The sequence below is a fragment of the Equus caballus genome, chromosome 6 (genome assembly GCF_041296265.1).
Source record: "Equus caballus isolate H_3958 breed thoroughbred chromosome 6, TB-T2T, whole genome shotgun sequence".
NCBI classification, from domain to species: Eukaryota; Metazoa; Chordata; class Mammalia; order Perissodactyla; family Equidae; genus Equus; species Equus caballus.
In genome coordinates, this window is record NC_091689.1 from 47,089,105 (window position 1) to 47,106,927 (window position 17,823).

A 17,823-nucleotide genomic window follows, 5' to 3' on the forward strand; every position below is an offset into this window, starting at 1 on the left:
TTCCCATCAGGTTCTCTCACCTGCAGATGGATCCATAAACCTGGGGGGGGGGAGAAGGGGGTGTCGATTCCCATAGGGTAGGGTGGCAGTGCTGAGGATAGGATCGTAACTAAAATAGGCCACACAGGTTGAAAATAAACACTTTATGTAAGGACATCCTTCAAGGTGGGTGGAGTTCCCCTCATGGATCTCTCTGGGACTGCTGCCCCAACCCAAGGAAAACATGAGTAGGGGCCAGGTAAGAGACTCATAAGGGGCAGCCTGGAAGCAAAGCAACAGATGGGGTCTAAAGGTGATGGCAAATGTGGAAAGGTTGGGCTGGGGTGGGGACAGGACAGACCCCAGCTCATCCGGCTTGGCCTAGAGTCAAGGTGCTAAACTCCTGGCTCCATTGAAGCACAAGGTCCTCACTCTTGGCCTGACTCAAGATATTGTAAGTCTCATTCTGCAGACAGCGCATGCGGGACACCTAGACAAGGATTGGATACACACAGCTTGTGTCACAGAGCCAGGAGCCAGAGGTGTGGAGGCAGGGAGGTGTCAGAAGTCCCACAAGAATCAGAGGCAGGTGGGCACCGGCACAGGGCAGTAGAGGGGAGAAGGAAGGCAGATGCTGGTTTTTAAAGCTGCAAGAGACACCAAGTAGCCCAACCCCCTCCTTTCAGCAATGAGGAGGCTGAGGCTGGAGGAGGAAGTGACTTGTTCCAGACTTGGTGAGAAAGAGCTGAGCAGACTGAGACCTCAATAGCCAATTCCAGACCCAGCTTGGGGGGAGGGGTCTTCCTGTGGTGCCTCAGAGCCCTCACCTCTTATCCGCAGCATCCCTTCCTGACCCCTCCGGCCCCTCCGGCCTGGGAGGGCCTTGCTTACTCCAAGCCCAGAGGAGTGGAGGAGAGAGCTCTGGGCTAGGGGCTGGCGGGCTTGGAACAGACCCGCCTGTGGTGACTGATTGAGGGGCTGGTGGAGGAGGAAGGGGCGGGGTGAGGGGCTCACCTTCTGATGCCGGTTTCTCATCAGACACTGATGGCTTTTGAAGGCACAATAGTTTGGGTATTGCACATAGTCTGTGTCACAAATCTAAGCCAGGAACCAGAGATAGGGAGATGGGGAGGTCTCAGAAGCCTTACAGGACACCAGCCCTCCAGAGAGTGCCCATAGTGGCAGAAGCAGGGGCGGGGTGTGGCCCTTGAGAACCAGACCTTCCACATGTGGGGTCTCCTCTCTGAGGAAGAGGCCTTTGTCCCCTCACCTTTCCTGTGCCCTCACTCACAGTTCAGTTGCTGGGAAGAAGCTAGTAGCTGGAGAATGAGGAGTGGCTGCCCTGCTGGTCAGCTTGCTGGGAAAGTAGATGAGGATTGGGGACCTGGGAAGGGGGACACTAAGGAGCCAGAACATTGGAAGGGGGCCCAATTAGTGGTCCAATCTCAGGAAGCCTTCTGGGGATGGGTAAGTGAAGGAGAGGGTAGGAGAATCTCTAATGTGTGACCTTGGGTGAATCACTTCCCTCTGGACCTCACCTCCATCTACAAATCTAGGGGAGTGACTGAGATGAGATCTGAGACCCCTTCCAGATCTAGGGCCCAGGGATAATGGCTGGGCAGGGGCCTCAGCTCAGCTACCAGCCCTTTCTGAAGCTGCCCCTCCTTTTCCTTGCTTTGACTATTCCTCCAGGAGGGAGGGCATGGCTCTCAGCTACAACAGGCAGTTCCACAGGGGAGGTCACTCTGGGGAGAGGGAGCAAAGTGGATTCCACTGGGCAAGGCAAGCACGGGCAGAGGCAGGGAAGGAGCCCATCAGATGGAGGCTGGGAAGTACTGGGCCACAGGTGGGCAGCCCCTCAGGTATCACCTAGTCCTGTGTTGTAGAGATGAGTATGACCTTGGCCCACAGTGGGAGGGGGCTTGACCAAAGCCCCTCAGCAGGGAGCTGGCAGAGCTGGGACCAGAAGCTCTGGCTCCTGCCTCCCAGTCTTGCGCTCTCCCACCCCTCTGGCTTCCTACTCCTTTGCCAAGCACACTCCTGCTCTATTGCGAGAGTGCCTATTGGAGAGAGGCAGGAGGCCCAGTGAGGACTAGTTCTCAGAAGCCAGGGGTCCAAGCCCCTTTCCACATCCCAGGGCTACCCAGAGCAAGTAACCAAAAGGAACTGGGGTGAGTGGGGCGGAGCTGAGCTTGGCGAAAGGCTCTGACCTTGGTGGGGAAATCCCCATCCTGGAAGCTAAGGAACTCCGTCTGGAGCCAGCCGGAGACTCGATTATCTTCACAGCCCTTTGTGGCTAGCCGGGCACACCAGAAGTCCATGCCGAGCCCACCGTACAAAGCCAGCCCACGAAAGCGGCCTGATTTTGCGGTCCCTACCTGTGTGGCACAGGGGACGGGGAGAGGTGCACAGCCCTGCCCTCCTGCAGGCCTCCCTTCCCACTGCCCGCTCCTGCCTGGAGCCTGGGGCCTTCCCCATGGCCAGCTGCCCGGCTAAGTACCTGGGTACCGATGGACATGCTCTGGGATGCGAGCAAGGGGCTGATGAAGGGTGTTTTGTGGGAGTTGTCACACCGCTGCCGCTGCAGGTTGGCTTCTGAGAAGCATTGCTCCAGCTTCAGGGAGCAGAAGTCACAGAGGGGACAGGTAGCTAAGTGTCGCCGGCCAAGGCTGTCACAGACCTGAGGCAGGAATGTGGTTGAGAGTTGAGGCTGAGCCTGGCGCGTCTCAGCCCTCCAGAGCCATCTCTGCAGAGCGTCTTTGCATTAAGGCTCTTCTGAAAGCTTCTCTGGCTTTTCTCCCTGCCCCGCTCCCAAGGGTTCCTTCCTCAAGGACCTTGCCTCAGTTCTCTATTTCTTCACCCTCTTCCTGGATGATTCATCTACTCCCAGGTAATCTTCATCTCTCTGCAGGTGACATCCAAATCTTTATCACCAGTTCTCTTCTCTTTCCGGAGCTCCAAATCCTCATTGCCAAGTCCCTGACAGATGTCTACCAACGGGTGACCTACAATCACCCCACCTTAGACTATCTGAAAAGAACTCATAACCCTCCCTTTCCCTCTCTCTGCTCATGACAATGTGAATATTTACAAAGAGCTGACAGTGCTAGGCATCATGACCATAAACACCATATCTCATATAGTCTGGACAAGAACCCTATGCTAGCACAGCTACTAATAATATCTCCATTTGACTGATGAGGAAACTGAGGCTCAGTGAGGCTGAGTAACCTCCTCAAAACCACATGTTTAATGGATAGTGGAGCTGGGACACAGATCCAGGTCCTTCTAACCCCAAAACCTATACTCTACCCAAGCACTTAGGTTCAAAACTTCCAAGTTCTTGAAAGACATTCTTTAGTGTGAAGTTGCCGGTCTCCCAGCTGGACTCTCCGTCCTGACTGAGCATCCTCAGCATCATCAGGAGGGTCTTGCTCAGCAGCATCTCCAGTTAATCCCATCATCCTCCTTCCTCATCCCTGGGTACAGCACGTCACAGTGCACAAAATCTCTTAAGTTACCGGTCTCCTCCTTACAACAGCATGTAAAGCAGGCATGATCACGTCCCTGACCAAAGATTGTTGAATTCTTTTCCTATCAAATTAAATACAAGCGCTTCAGACTGCCATTTGGGATTGTTCACATCATGACCCTTGCTATCTCTGACTCCATCTGCTGCTGCTCTGCTCCGGGTAAAATGGGCTCCCTTAACCAAGCCCTAAAATCCAGTGAGCTCCCTGTGACTCCTGAACTTCCTACAATGAAAAAAAAAAGCCTCTCTCCAACATCTCCACACTCCCTTTGTAATGCTCGGAATCCCCTAGTGGGGGAAGGGGGCAGGAGCAGTATGCTCATTCTTGGTCCCCCATGAAATTTCTTCTTTTTCTCGCCTCAGAGCCTTTGCATATACTATTCCTTCTACCAGGAACCTTCTCCTAAGCCCCTTCTTTTGCCTTGTTAACTTCTTTTATCTTCAGGTCTCAGTTTTGAAACATCAGTTCCCCTAAGAAGCATTCTCTGATCCTCCCAACATGGACAACAGTCGGGCTCCCATCTGTTCTCTCTGCACTTTGTTATCCATCACAGTGTTCATCCCGTCACACTGTTCTGCCTGTTTCCTTGTCTGTTCCTCCCACTAGACGCTAAGAGGACAGAGGACTGGATCTGTTGTACTCATTGCTAACATCTCACATACCTAGTACAGAGTTGGTGCCCAGTCAATATTTGTTGAGTGAGTGGATGGCACACTAGCTCTCAACAAATGTTTGCTAACTTGTATTATTTGCAAACTTCAAGGATATTTTCCTGGGAATAGACTTGCTGGGTGCTGAGACTGGAATCTCTCTACAGATCCCTGGAATGGGTTTCTGAACCCTCTGGAAAGAAGAGCTGCATTTAAGGCAAAGCCAAGTATTGAAGATCAAGAGATGACTCAAGCCTAACAACTTAGGGATCCCAAGAAGGAATTCCGGGTGGGAACGGATTCCAGACCAGGTCTTGAGCCTTCCTCCTTTAATAAGCTGGAGATGTACTTCCACAGAAAGAATTCCCACCTGGAGAAATCTCTCTAACGATGATGCCTCATGCTTTCTGTATTCCTGCCCATCCTCCACTCCTAAAGCCTAATATAGTTCTGAGACCCAGAGGATGCCCAGTGAGCATGTATCTGTTAAATAGCATGGGAACCTACCGACTTCCCGAAACCAAGGGTCTCTTCCTCCATGTGCTGCCAGGCCTTGGCCGTGGGGGTTATGATGCAGGTGTTCTCCACAATCGAGTAGCACAGCACAAGCAAGGCCTCCACGTGTGGCAGCTGCAGGAGGCTGCAAGAAGACAGCGCTGGCTGGTGGGGATGGGCCAGAGGGCTGGGGCAGAAAGCCACATCCACTTTCCCCCTCCCCTTAGCATGCGGTCTTGGTCATACACATTCGGCATGCTGGATGGGGCCTCAGAGGCCTCCTGACAACCAAGACCTCCTTTTACAAATGAGGAACTGAGGTCCAGAAAGGGGAAGTAACTTCCGCATAGTTGCAGTGCTAATCAGGGCCAGAGACAAGAGGAGAGCCCAAGTCTTGGTGGCTCTAGGCACAGGGCTCATCCCACTACGTCACACAGAGAACAGGCGTCAGGGCAGTGCTTAAGCCAGTGATGGCCACACAACAGGCGAGGCAGGCAGCCTAAAGCCCAAGGGTCTGAGTGGGTCTGGAGGCCGAAGCTGGGAAAGAGGGCTTGTCATTCCCAAAGAAGGCAGGGGAAGGGGAGGGCCGGCGGGGGAGCTGGAACTTCTTGTACCCGCCAGGGCTTTGGTTTTTCCAGATGGAGTCCTCCTCATATATATCATTCATTGCATCCATTTCCTGGGCTGTTCGAATGAGCTCCTGGATGTTCTCCATCATTATAGGAGTAGACTCCACTTCCCGCACCCGAGGAGTGAAGGAGAAAGGGCTGGAAGGTAAAGATTCAGACTGGAACTTGGGCTCTGAGTCTGTCTGCAGCCGAGGCATGGCCTCCAGTGCCTTCTCTGCCCCTTGTCCTTCCTCCTGCTTTCTCTCCTCCTTCCGCTCCTCCTCTTGCTCTTCTTGCTCCTGTCCTTCCTCCTGCTTGGACTCCTGCCCTTGCTCCTGCTTGTGCTCCTGCCTTTGCTCCTGCTTGTGGTCAGGCCCCTGCTCCTGGCCTCCCAGGGACAAGGAGGATTGTAGGAGCTCCTCCACATTGTTGTTAAGCCTCTCGGGCCAGGGCTGGAAGGCCGGGCGCTCTGTGGCTGCAGCACGGTTTGGGAGGGAGGGAAAGAGAATGGAAAGGGATGGTCAGTCAGGTTCTGGCCCCCGAGTGTCTTTGTTCACAGAGGGACACACACAGAAACACAGAGGCAGAGGAAAGCAGCCCAAAGCACACTTATTCACACAGTCAAGTAAAAAACACAGAAAAGAATACAAATATCAAAACAAAGAGTATTACCATGGCGACTGCGGTGGTGGTGGGCTGTGTCCCCTTTCCACCTCCACTACAAGTGCTCCTCTTCCCTAACTGCCACCTCAAACACCACCTTTCGTCCCTCTCACTTAGGAAACACCAAGTGTTCTGAATAGCTACTAAGCAATCCTTTCCAGAGTGAAGACTTCACCTTATAAAAGTCCCAGAGGACTTCCAAAGGCAGGACTGTCTTTGGGAGCTAAGAAAAATGGATTCAGGGCAGAATTGTAAGTAATGTCAGAAGATGTTGGGGCGGGAAAGGCCTAACTTGTATTCATACAAAGCAGGCTCTCCCTTATGTAAATAGCTGCCTGCTGCCACCTCCCACCCAGCTCAACATTCTCCCCATTTCCCTACCACTGATGCCTTGAATCCTGGGCTCTGGAATTTGTGGAAGGCTTGCTGGGAGGGTCTCACCTGTGATGTGGGATGACATGGGGGAGGTCATTGTGGTGGGTGGGATTTCAGGAGAAGTGTCAATCCCCTTGAGACTGTCAGGTGAGAGAATTGAGACTGGCTGGGAGCATCGGACTCTCTGCAAGAAAAGAGGGAAAGTGGGAACGCCTTCCCCAGAGGACGGACTTCTACTCCAGCTTATTCCTCAGTCCCTTTTCCAGCACGTCTCCTCTCACAGTTCCTGGGCAGGGATGAAGGGACATGGTCCCTGGTGGAAGCCTTTAGACCTGAGAAAGAGTTCCCCTGCAAGACAGAACTCCATGTCTGGGCCACACCCCTGCCTTCACTCTTTTGCATTTGACTTGCATGAAATCATTGATCTGTTAGAAGAAACGGAAGGGCTTATCTCTTTGCCTCTTCCCATCCCTCTTCCCTCTTCTCTTGCAGTGGCAGGATTGTTCTGACAGTCTGAATGCCCAGGTGAGACTGTATTCATGTATAATCTGGGCAAATACTGGCAAAATGGCAGGGAGGGAGGATCTAAGGATGGCCCTCCTGGAGCCCTTCCTCAACTGCTCACGGCCACCACCTCTCCCTTGGCCCTGGGACACCAGATCCAACCTTTGTCCTGGGCCTCACCTTGGCATAGTAGACATGGTTGGAGCAACGATACTGAGTAAACTGGCAGAAGGACTCAAACCAGGAGGCATAGGGGAGGTCAGAGCAGACAGCGCCTGAGAAAGGGCAGGGGTGGAGAAGGTGAACGCCCAAGGGGGAACTCCTTCCCAGAAGGCAGTGGGCTCCTTGGGTCTGGAGAGCAGTGAGTATGGGCTCAGGGAAGATGCCAGCCATACCCCGCCTCTGTCTCAAGTGAGCACAGGACTGCCCCACTAGGTGGGCCCTCACCGTAGGGCCCTCACCGTCGGGCACCAAGCCGTGGTTTTCATATTGGTCCAGCTGGACCAGGGTGGGGTTCCGGCAGCCGTGGGTGGCACGGAGGCGGCAGGTCGTCTCTGCCTTCCAGGTTGGGGTCAGCAGTGCGAAGAAGCGTTCATATTCGGTGGCAGAGAGAGGGCTGCCTGGAGTGGAGGCCGAAATTGAATCCTGGGCTGGGGCAGGTGCCAGAGGCAGGAGCAGCACTGCGGGGCGGGGAACAGAGGGATGGATGGACCGAACTCCAAATCCTGCTCCGGGCCCGGGCAGACCCAGACTGGCGGGGGGGCCCCGTGTAAACTAGGAACTAGGGGGTGTCTGGCCAGTGCCAAGCAGGATAAGGGGATTCCACGGGCAGGGGCCAAGGTCTGACCCCGGAGGGAGACCGGGGAGGAGCTCAGAAGCTCGGGAGCAAACCCAACGCGACCATCATGAGAAAGCGGTTCAGAAACCGTAAAGGAAGGAAGGGCTCCTGGGGGTCGGAGGGCTGAGGCCGGCAGGAAGACTGAGTAGGCGGGGACCTCTCACCCTTCAGGAGCGAGACTAGGAAGCCAGCGGCCGGCTTCCTCATGGCCCCGGGGGATCCGCCCGCGTTTCCCGGACCAAAACGGCCTCTAACCGCCAAGGCAGAGCACCGGCGGGCGCGGGCGAGCCTCAGGGAGTAAAGGCGCGGCCTGGACGTCACAAAGGGCCGGGGGGGCGGGGCCTCGGGAACGGACGCGGCTCTGTATGGGGCCTCAGGTGTGTCACGTTCCAGCTCCAGAGGATGATGATGGCATATCATGACTCAGGACCTTCGAGGGAGTAGGCCCTGGGTTGTTCTTTATGGGTATTACCGTACTTTACTTCCAAGGTAATCCCATAAAGTGGATCCTATCATTATCCTATTTTACAGATACGGAACGCAGGCTTCGAGAAACAATGTGCCCGATAGGTGGTGAGGCCTCGATTTGAGTAAAGGCAGGGTTCTGGGGCAGGCAGAAATGGAACTACAAAACCAAGTCACGGCCTACCTGGGTAGGAACTAGAAAGGAAGCTTCCAGGAAAGAAATGAGCCAAAGGGGGAAACAGGGGCAGGGTTGAGTGAGGAGCTTGTGTAAGGACGGCTTAGCCTAAGGAAGTGGTTTCCAAGTGGGAGGTGAGAGAGACAATCCATTGGAGTAGGGGAAATGTTTTTCTATTTTGTGTTTAAAATAAGAAATCAAGCTAATATTCAGCATAATAGTACATGTATAAAATACAAATACGCATTTATTGGAAATTAAGTAGAAGATGTTTTATGGAGAAAAGATGCACAATTTTAAAAGTTTTGGAAACCCCTGGTCTGAAGCACACCCCCGTCAGTCCGCTTCATCTTTCCCAAGTTGAGAACTTGTAGATTCTGGTATAGAGGTACCACTTTTGGTCCCATGTCTTGTTCTACTTCTGGCTTGTCATCCTCTCACCTCTTATCCAACCCAGAGGATGCCAAAAAATGCTTAGCACATGTACTAAAAAAGTGTCTCTAGAATAAACACAGCAGGCCAACATGTATAGCTTTTATTCACCTACCCAAATTCTTTTACATGGGAGTTATCTGCATTCCACCTTGCCCCCTTTCCCATTCACAAGGCCAGGATGAATTGAATCCTCTTGGCACAGAGGAAGGGGTACCCCTTCAACTAGGGCCACAGCCCAGATGATGTTGGGGAGCCCATGGGAAAAGCAGGAAGAGAACAAAGAAAGTTTATCACACCATAGCGCCCCCACGGGGGAGTGAATTAGGAGGGCTGGGGGAGTGCCCCCATGCCCCAGTCCTTAAATACAAAGCAAGGGGAGTTCAGAGGACCATCCCTCAGAAATACAGCACCAACCTCAGCATGGAGGCAAAAGGACAGTGGGCAAGACCACTTCCCTCTGAAGGGGGCGGGCTGAATGAGAGCACATACCATTATGGCTGCGGCACCCCTCCCTACCAGGGTGTGGATGCAGCCTCAGCACCAGGAGTGGGGAGGGGGAGGAGAAGGGGTGACTGCACCATCCACTTCCCCCTGAGCCCCCTGGCCCCAGCACAGGCATTCCTCTCCCCACTAGCCCAGGTCAGGGGATGTGGAAGAAACTCTGTTGGAATCCAAGGCCCTTATCTATTTCTTCTTCCGTTCTTGGGAGCAGCGTGGGCAAAACCTAGAAAGGAACATGACAGAGAAGGGGAGGGAGAAAGTGGGTGAAAGGGAGAATGCCCTCTACCACTCAGCTGCGGGGCAGTCCAACTCCTACAACTCTCTCACTCACCACTTCCCCCGAGGCTTGGTTGTCAGCCCCACACAGGCAAAGTGGAACCACTCGATGGAACACTAGAAAAGAAGATAGAAGGAGTAGTAGTCAGGGGTCAGGGTGGGGCAGAGGAAAGAAAAGAAGCCCCCAACAGATTCCTTAGGAGTCCTTAGGGACTACTCCTAAGGAATCTATCCCTTTGAAGAATTCTTGGAGGTCCCAAGGCCAACCAACTCTAATCACCTTCCTCATGTCCTGAAGTCCCACTATTCAATCATTTTTTTCCCCTTTTGTACCCACTCCCTTCACGTCCCCCAGAAGACCCCATCATGAGGCAAAATGGCTCTCACATCAGGGTTGTCACAGCCAATCATCTCTCCATAGGAGACCTGGTGACAAAGGCAATAGGTGGGTTCGTTGGGATCCACAGGCATATCCAACACATCAGAGGGGTGGACACTGCCAAAGGTCACTGAGGGCATCCCATACTCAGGACTTCTGCGTGCCAAAAGGAAGAGAAAGTGTCACTGCAGGAAGGAAGGCTACAACTTGAGACTCTCCAAGGTGGTGGAAGGGGATCCTGGTGGGGCAAGTGATCTGCGGCTTCTACCTCCAGCAGACACCAACATGATAAGGAGAAGAGTTATTGGCACAGAAGATAAAGTGGCAAGCGACAGTGTGGGGTGGGAGTGGGGCGGCAGAAGAGGAGAGTAGGTCATTTGGCAAAGTGCTCCCTGATACACTCACGTGCGCACGAGTTTTAACTTTTTCTGGGCAGCCTTGGGGGCTTCTTCATCTGAGTTTTTCCCTTTGGAACGAGCACGGGCAGCTTTCTTCTCCTTTTGAGTCCGGCCTTCTAGGAAAGAGGGGGAAAGCCAGAAGGCAGGGAAACAGAAAGATGGGTTAAGTCCTCCTTCCTCCCCCTCTTTCCAACCTGGTGCCCCTCCCTCATAGCTGAAGAGCCGGCTTCTTCTCCCTCTGAATCCTCACCCCACCTCTCACAGCCCCGCCCCCCTCCTCACTCTTTTTGCCTTTGCTGGAAGAGCTGTCATAGTCACTGGACTCAATCTGTTTCTCCTTCAAGTCAGCCTCAAAACGGGCCAGGTCTGTGTCCAGTCGCCGAATGTGTTTGTCCACCTGGGTGGGAAGGAAGGAGAAGGAAGAGGTACATGGCTGGTTTCAGTGAAAGAAAAGAGGCTAAGGCAGATTCTGTGGATCTCCCAGACCCAAAACAGATCCCAACACAGCTGAAGGAGGGGTCTAGACCCCAAGGAATAGATGGGAGGTAGGTGGGGAGCCATGAACAGGGCCATACCATCTCATAGGTCTGCATGGCAAGCTGCACCTTGTCGTCACCAAATTCCTTGCACTTGCCATAGGCTTCCTGGATCTGTTTGAGAAGGGCCAATTTTTCCTCGGAGCTCAGGTTGCGGGCGCTACTCATATACTCAGTGGCCAACTTGTCAATTTCAGCCTTCAGGTCTACAACAGAGACAGAGGCCTGGTCACAATGGCCCCTGAGTGGCTAGTTGAAATACACTTCTTCCTCTTGTTCCTTGGGCCTTTTCCATTGACCATCATAACCTTCGAACTAAAATGTACTGAGCGTTCATAGGTACTGTGCCATGTACTCAAGTAATGCAATGTATTGACAATATTTGTTTTAAAGGTGGCTTCAGGTGCTGAAAACATTGCTATCATAGTTGGAACTTAAATTATTGAAACATAATGAAGGATTCTTTGTACACTGCACTAATATGAAGTATATTTTTGTTGATGTCTGGTGCTTCTTTGTAGGGCTTGCTGCTCCTTGAACCATGAATTTTGTCTCAAAAGCTGCCTGGTTTCTCATCTTAAAAACATCCCACTGGGGCTGGCCCGGTAGTGCAGCGGTTAAGTTCACACGTTCTGCTTCTCAGCGGCCCAGGGTTTGCCGGTTCGGATCCCGGGTGCGGACATGGTACTGCTTGGCACACCATGCTGTGGTAGGCGTCCATGTATAAAGCAGAGGAAGATGGGCACGATGTTAGCTCAGGGCCAGGCTTCCTCAGCAAAAAAGAGGACTGGCAGTAGTTAGCTCAGGGCTAATCTTCCTCAAAAAAAAAAAAAAAAAAAAAAAAAATCCCACAATAGCTCTGAGCGCTGTAAACCAGGCTGGGTCATCTGCTGCTGCCGGTTTCCAAGCCTGTACATCTGTATCTCATCATTTAAAGTTAGGTCCAAGTTTACTCATGTAACAGTTTTTCTACTTACTGCCCACCCCATTTTGCTCATCATCTGCAACTTGTTTATATTTCCCATCACTTTTTTTCTGTTTGTTCATCTTAGCTATCACTCTAAACAATTTAATATTGGAAGGCTGGTGGTGTCCCAAGACAGTGAGACTGGAGATGTCTACTGCCTGATATTTGGTAGGACTCATAGGTAATGTCGATGGAAAGAGACAAAAGTATGCCTGTAACATAGAGCAGCAACAGAGAACAGGAAGGATCTGCACACGCTATGTTCATGCTCCACTTAATTCGAGGCCCCTGGAGGACGCTGAGAAAGCATGTAGTTCAGTAACTTCCGACTGGTCTTCCCATGCACGAACTCGGGAGCTGGAACTGTGTTACAAAGAAAGCAAGCTGGCTCTCGGCATCGCCAGGCAGTTCTCAGGAGACGACAAGTTCTCCAGGATTTTAGATGATGTTCACTTTTCACAAATAAACTTACCCAGAGTCACTTAAATGACAGCTTTAGGTATTCTAACACCAGCTTGTTACATCCTTGAACATGGCTATGTAAGGATGGAAGCTTTCTTAGTCAGACCTATATATCCTTCAGCAGGCATGGGGGACAGTTCCAGGAGACATCTTTGACCTTGAAGAGACCAACCTGACCACTGCAGTGTAGCCTCAGGCTCCAAGTGAATGCCTCAATGCAGCCAAACTTGCTCAATGTCCAAGGAAGGCCACAGACGGTATCTAGTGCTTCTGTAAGGCTGAAGAATACAGTGTAGAGATCCTGACGTTAATTGCTGCTTTGGGGTTTTTTTTCATTCTTTTTAAGAACTTCTCCTACATGAAAGCTCCTGTCTACCAACATGAGTTGCAGTCTAAAGCCACAGTGAATTTTGTGATAGTTAACGTTAACAATCCAGTGAAGTAGAAACATTCTAGTCTTCCTGTAAATATACTGAACATGCAGAACAGAAATGATTCTAGAGTGGACTCTGGTTTTTTGTATTCTTCTTGAGGGAGACACAGAGAACAGAGCATCTCTGAATTCTTGAGGCATTGTTGCAATACTCCATTTGTTATGGAAAAGCTGATACAGAAATGTGGATCATCATTACTCTCCTTTTAAGAATTGCAAGAGAGTTAAAAAGAGAGAGAGAAGCCACAGTTCTCCAGATCAGACCAGATGATATGGTAACACCAAACAGAAAAAGAAATGATCATCATACACATGGGATCCTCACTCTGTACATACCCTCTGTTCTTTGGTCCAGGTCCCTCATAAGCTGAAAGTTCCTCTGCAGTTCAAAGGGGAGGTTTTCAATACCTAGGGAGAAGAGGAGAAACTGAGGATCACTGGACTGCACAGGCCTTATAGCTGCTTTCAAAGTACAGGTCCAAAACAGGACTTGGTTTTCCCTCCTTTGAACCGCTGGATTTATCTGTGACAGTGTTCATCATTCCTTTCTCAGAACAGCCTGTGTCTGCCCCTCTCCAGAGCTAACCTCTCCACCTCTTCACAGCTTTCCCACTCTTTCTCCCTTCAGTGACCTTACTCTACAAATCAGCCCTTCCCCCTTTTTTTTTTTCTTGAGGAAGAGTGGCTCCGAGCTAACATTTGCACCCATTTTCCTCAATGTTATATGTAGGACGCCTGCCACAGCATGGCTTGATGAGCGGGGCATAGGTCTGTGCCTGGGATCCAAACCAACAAACCCTGGGCCACCTAAGTGGGACACCCCAAACTTAAATGTTGCGCCACTGGGCCACTCCCTTCTTTCCTTTATTTTCAATCTCTGCCTCCAAACTCCTTGCCCACAACTGAGAAATACCCTTCTGTATCCTCCACCAGTCATCATACACATACTTCCAATATGCTCTCCATATAGTAACCAGAATGTTCTTTTTAAAAAAGCAAATCTGATCAAGTCACTCTCCTGCATGTAACCCTCCAATAACTTCCTATTGCACTATTCCTATTCCTGTTCTGCACTTTCTGGCCCTTGCTTACCTCACAGGAGCCTTAACTCATGTCAGCCGCCCCTTTGCGCTCTCTCCGCTCCGATCATACTGCCCTTTCCAGAGTGCCTCGAACCTGCCAGGGCTCTTCCTGCCACTCGGCTTTCCACATGCTGCCCCCTCTGCCTGGACTACACTGCCCAGGCTTCTTCACCCCACCTCCACCAAACCTTCTGGCACATTCCTCTTCATTCTTCCAAGTTCAGCTCAACCCTGACTTCCCCAGACTTCAGCAAGTGCCCTGGATTATGCTGTCAAGTTATTCTAGCTCTACCCTTTTTGGCATTTATCCAATTCTAATTAAATAACTAACTGTGTAGTTAGTTATTTGGTATCTGCCTCCCTGGCCCTCCAAAGGGCTGGACATGCCTGTCTTCTTCTCTCCTATTTCCCTAGTGTTTAGAACTATGACTTGTATACAGAGGGTCCTCAATAAATACCTGAATAAGTGCATGAATTACTTAAGTCTCTCTCACAAAAGAAAAATCTCTTCCCACGACTCCACTTCAAACTTTTAAAATGCCTCCACTACTTTAACCTATAACCTCAGGTCTGCCACCATCAGTTTACTGAGATTAAGTCACCAACAACTTACCAGCTCAAATGATCTGTTATCAGTCCTATCCTAAATATTACGTCGCAACAGTTGCTACCATCTTCTCTCCCTCGAGTAACTTTCTTCTTCTTAGGATTCCAAATCTCATCATATACTTTCTGGTAATTCCAACACTGACGTTTCCTTAGCCTATTCCTTAAACTTTGGTGTTTTTCTTAAGATTACACTTTAATCCTCTCACTTTCTCATTCCACTTGCTTTCCCTGAATGATCTCAATCTCATTCACATTCATGGATACAATTATCATTCCTATGCGTAAGTCCAAACTGAATTAAATATATTGCTGTTAACTCCTGAATTTCCTGTCTTGTTGATATATTGTCTACCTCACTTCCCAAGCAGGAAATCGAGAGGCCACCTTAGATTCTTCCTTCTCTCTCCATTGTTCATTCAGTCAGTCCTGTCATATGTCACTCCCTGAGATCAAGTCCTCATCTCTGACCTGGACTGTTACCACTAATTGATCTCCCTATTACCAATGTTATCATGCTCCAGTGTATCACACATTAGTTGTCTTCCTTTATAAAAACCACTCTATTTTAAAAAGCTGTTGGTTCCTCACTATTTAAAGTGCAAGCTTCAGGGCCGGCCCTGTGGCCGAATGATTAAGTTTGCGCGCTCTGCTGCAGCGGCCCAGGGTTTCACCGGTTCGGATCCTGGGCGTGAACATGGCGCTGCCCATCAGGCCATGCTGAGGCAGTGTCCCGCACGCCACAACTAGAAGGACCCACAACTAAAAATATACAACTATGTACTGGGGGGCTTTGGGGAGAAAAAGGAAAAATAAAACCTTTAAAGTGCAAGCTTCTTAGCTTAACAGACCTTGCACAATCTAGCCCTAGCCTCTTTTGCCGGTCTCACTTTCCAGTCTTCTGACTTTTGAGTCTTATATACCTAGCACTCTGACCTCACTTCTCCCTGACCTTGCCACAAACCCATCATACCTTTGCTGATGCTTCCCTCAACCTGCGATTCCCTTTCCCTCCCCACGCTGACAAACAAACACTCAAGCTTCAAGACTATATTCAAACATCACATCCTCTGAAAATCTTTACCTACATCCCCAGTAATTAGTTCCTCTTTCTCCAGTGTCACCAACTGTCCTTTTAATGTATTTCTATTATTTCACTTGTCACAATGTTTTATAATTACTTATTAGCAGAATCTGTTTCCTACTAGACTATGAGCTCTTGAGGGCAGAGGCTGTGTCTTACTCATTTTCGTATATCCTCAGTACCTGCCATTATGTCTGACCCATAGCAGGACCTCAATGAATAAATGAACGAATGAATGACTTTCAATACTGTAAGACAAATGTAAGCATAGAGGATGACAGGTTTGTGAAGGGGTGGGTTACACGAATGGCAAACGTAACACCAGATTTCCATTTCGTGGGAATTGGATTTTTACTCCAAGTAGAGAAACGTTCCAGTTCATCACATGACAGTGGTCACTCACAACCCCCCATCCCCATGAAAAGCCGCTTCTGAGAAACAACTGAGCGGAGGAGCCGCGAGCAGGTCTTTGTCGCTGCTCCAAATGGTGGTGGGTGATATACCAAAACGACAGATTCGGAACCATTTTGAAAAAAACAACAAAAAACATCCTGAGGCTGGAGACCCTAAAGATGGGGACAGCAAATATCTTCCCAGCTACGCCCGTTACCCGTTCAAGAGACGTGTCTCAGCCCCACCGCGCATCCCCTCCCTCGTCTACACCCCAAAGCGAGGCCTCAACCCTGCTGCCCCGCCCCCTCCTTCTTAATAGCCTCCCACCCTTTCTCTCACAGAACCCCTTCACAATTGTGACCCTCTTACCACCGGGACTTCGGGGCCATAGATCTTCTCAGCCCCGATGCCCCCCACCACTCTATGACCCCTGACCCCCTCCTCCAGCCTGCTCTTACTGTCCAGATAATGTTCCAAATACATCCCCGCAGCCATCTTGAAGCAAAACAAAGCAACTTCCGATCCGCCCCGGAAGTGACATAAACGCGACGGGCGCTGAAGCTATTATTCTTGGGGTAGAGCCTTTCCGCCCTTACAAGGAGGACTTCCGCCCTCACTAAGTTCTCCGCCCGGACACATCCGCCCGACGTTGAAACTTGCCCTTTTGCGTAGGGAGCCACGACGGCCGGTAACCAAGCGCCCTGAGGCGGCTTTAGCCCGCTTCCGCCCTCACTGCGACCCCAGGACGCGACCGCGGCGGGCATGACGTCGCTGGAGGTCGCCATTTTGCATTCTCTATCAAACTTTTTTTCCCTCCAAAACGGGAATTTGCGGTAATGAGAGAAACAACACTTGTCACTTTAGGATTGTATTACAGAAATATCCTTTTTCAGCAACTGAAGAATCTTATTTCCCTTTTGCAAAATATGCATCTGGTGCCCAGCGCAGGTCCCACGAATCAAGACTCTCCAAGGTAGCTAGTTTCTTAAGGAAGTTGGGAGGTGTCGCTGGTGTTGCGAGATTTAGACCCTCCGCTTTTCTGTTCGGTCGCACGAACACCAACTCCCCAGGGTTATTTTTTAACTTGGAAAAAAATTCACTATTTATAAACTCTACTTATAAATATAAAGTCACACAATGAAGCTATAATTCTCCACACCTTTTGTCAGGGTTCCTGTCCTTGAACACTGGAACACATTCTCACATATAAAATGACAGAGTACTTGTGGTCTTGCCCTCCTGTTTTGTCTCCTTTTATTCGAGTTTATATATGACGTTAACTAGCCCCGTGATCCTGAGAGGATTGGGGCTTGGCGCTCTGTCACAACCGGGCCAGTTAGGTGCCAGCCACCACCCGACAGTAAAAGAAAACCACGTTTTTCATCGAGATGGACGGCAATCGAGTGCATGAAGGGCTGCCTCCACACTAGGGAAACGGAGCTCAAAGCCCATAAGCCAACAGCGGTGTTAGTAAGACAGTGTTTGGGAGGTCACTGTCACCTCTAATGCACACATTCTTGGTAATTACGAGTGTCACATGGCAGGTTTTATGGAAGTTTTCAGCCACGTACTTTAGACCAAATACATGAGGAAGGATAAGGCGAAACCCCACGTTTACTACTGAGCAGGTGGTAAGATACAGCAACAGAATCTAGACGACTTCACTCTAAATTATAAGTGTCACACCCCTGGGTAAGTAATTTAATGTCTGTGCCTATTTCCTTCTCTATAAAATGAGAATAACAGTACCTACCTCATAGGATTGTTGCTATGAGTGCGAATGTATCCTTAGAAAGAGCAGACTCTGGTTCTCACGCCTGTGATGAAGGTAGGGCCGTCAGGGCCTTTTCAAGAGTTGGTGAGAGCAGGGGCAAAACCAGGAAATATTTGGGAAGCTAACAGACACTAGCACATTTGGTCATACGTGCTACATTCATTAGAAACACACTACAGACTGAGACTATTTTGGATGCCCACACAGGAGAC

At 50.4% G+C, this 17,823-nt stretch overlaps 2 protein-coding genes across 14 annotated transcripts; both read right to left on the reverse strand.

The window, feature by feature from the left end:
- Positions 1–128: 128 nt before the first annotated feature.
- ACRBP (acrosin binding protein) lies at positions 129–8,007 on the reverse strand. 4 transcript variants are annotated; one of them, XM_001496520.5, is made up of 10 exons: positions 7,810–8,007; positions 7,269–7,487; positions 6,988–7,082; positions 6,370–6,487; positions 5,272–5,740; positions 4,670–4,802; positions 2,480–2,659; positions 2,190–2,357; positions 994–1,077; positions 129–469 (listed from the first exon to the last, which is right to left on the reverse strand). In XM_001496520.5, exons 1-10 carry the CDS (start codon positions 7,850–7,852, stop codon positions 347–349), a joined length of 1,632 nt encoding a protein of 543 aa, XP_001496570.1. In that variant the 5' UTR covers positions 7,853–8,007; the 3' UTR covers positions 129–346. The 4 variants fall into 4 exon arrangements, with proteins under 4 accessions (XP_001496570.1, XP_005610924.1, XP_014596214.1 ...); XM_005610867.4 differs by having other exon boundaries at positions 7,269–7,427; positions 7,810–7,963; XM_014740728.3 differs by lacking the exon at positions 6,988–7,082 and having other exon boundaries at positions 7,255–7,487; positions 7,810–7,982.
- A 798-nt stretch (positions 8,008–8,805) lies between these two features.
- ING4 (inhibitor of growth family member 4) lies at positions 8,806–16,421 on the reverse strand. Of its 10 annotated transcripts, none has more exons than XM_023643044.2 (9): positions 16,296–16,360; positions 13,009–13,080; positions 12,412–12,517; positions 10,850–11,016; positions 10,557–10,671; positions 10,282–10,390; positions 9,885–10,032; positions 9,553–9,614; positions 8,806–9,444 (listed from the first exon to the last, which is right to left on the reverse strand). In XM_023643044.2, exons 4-9 carry the CDS (start codon positions 10,976–10,978, stop codon positions 9,405–9,407), a joined length of 603 nt encoding a protein of 200 aa, XP_023498812.1. In that variant the 5' UTR covers positions 10,979–11,016; positions 12,412–12,517; positions 13,009–13,080; positions 16,296–16,360; the 3' UTR covers positions 8,806–9,404. The 10 variants fall into 10 exon arrangements, with proteins under 10 accessions (XP_023498812.1, XP_070125944.1, XP_023498811.1 ...); XM_070269843.1 differs by lacking the exon at positions 16,296–16,360 and adding an exon at positions 16,207–16,256; XM_023643043.2 differs by lacking the exon at positions 12,412–12,517 and having other exon boundaries at positions 10,566–10,671; positions 16,296–16,414.
- Between the last annotated feature and the right edge of the window lie 1,402 nt (positions 16,422–17,823).

What these genes read in the sequence shown, in the direction of transcription:
- ING4 (XM_001496567.7), bottom strand. Translation starts at nt 16,332, where the DNA reads ATGGCTGCGGGGATGTATTTGGAACATTATCTGGACA. An exon ending in CCATGCAGACCTATGAGATG is followed by an intron (nt 10,672 to 10,849) that starts GTATGGCCCTGT and finishes CTTCCCACCCAG; the next exon opens with GTGGACAAACACATTCGGCG. An exon ending in TTCCAGCAAAGGCAAAAAGA is followed by an intron (nt 10,391 to 10,556) that starts GTGAGGAGGGGG and finishes CCTCTTTCCTAG; the next exon opens with AAGGCCGGACTCAAAAGGAG.
- ACRBP (XM_001496520.5), bottom strand. Translation starts at nt 7,852, where the DNA reads ATGAGGAAGCCGGCCGCTGGCTTCCTAGTCTCGCTCCTGAAGG. An exon ending in CCTAGTCTCGCTCCTGAAGG is followed by an intron (nt 7,488 to 7,809) that starts GTGAGAGGTCCC and finishes CCCGCCCCGCAG; the next exon opens with TGCTGCTCCTGCCTCTGGCA. An exon ending in CATGTCATCCCACATCACAG is followed by an intron (nt 5,741 to 6,369) that starts GTGAGACCCTCC and finishes ACCGTGCTGCAG; the next exon opens with CCACAGAGCGCCCGGCCTTC.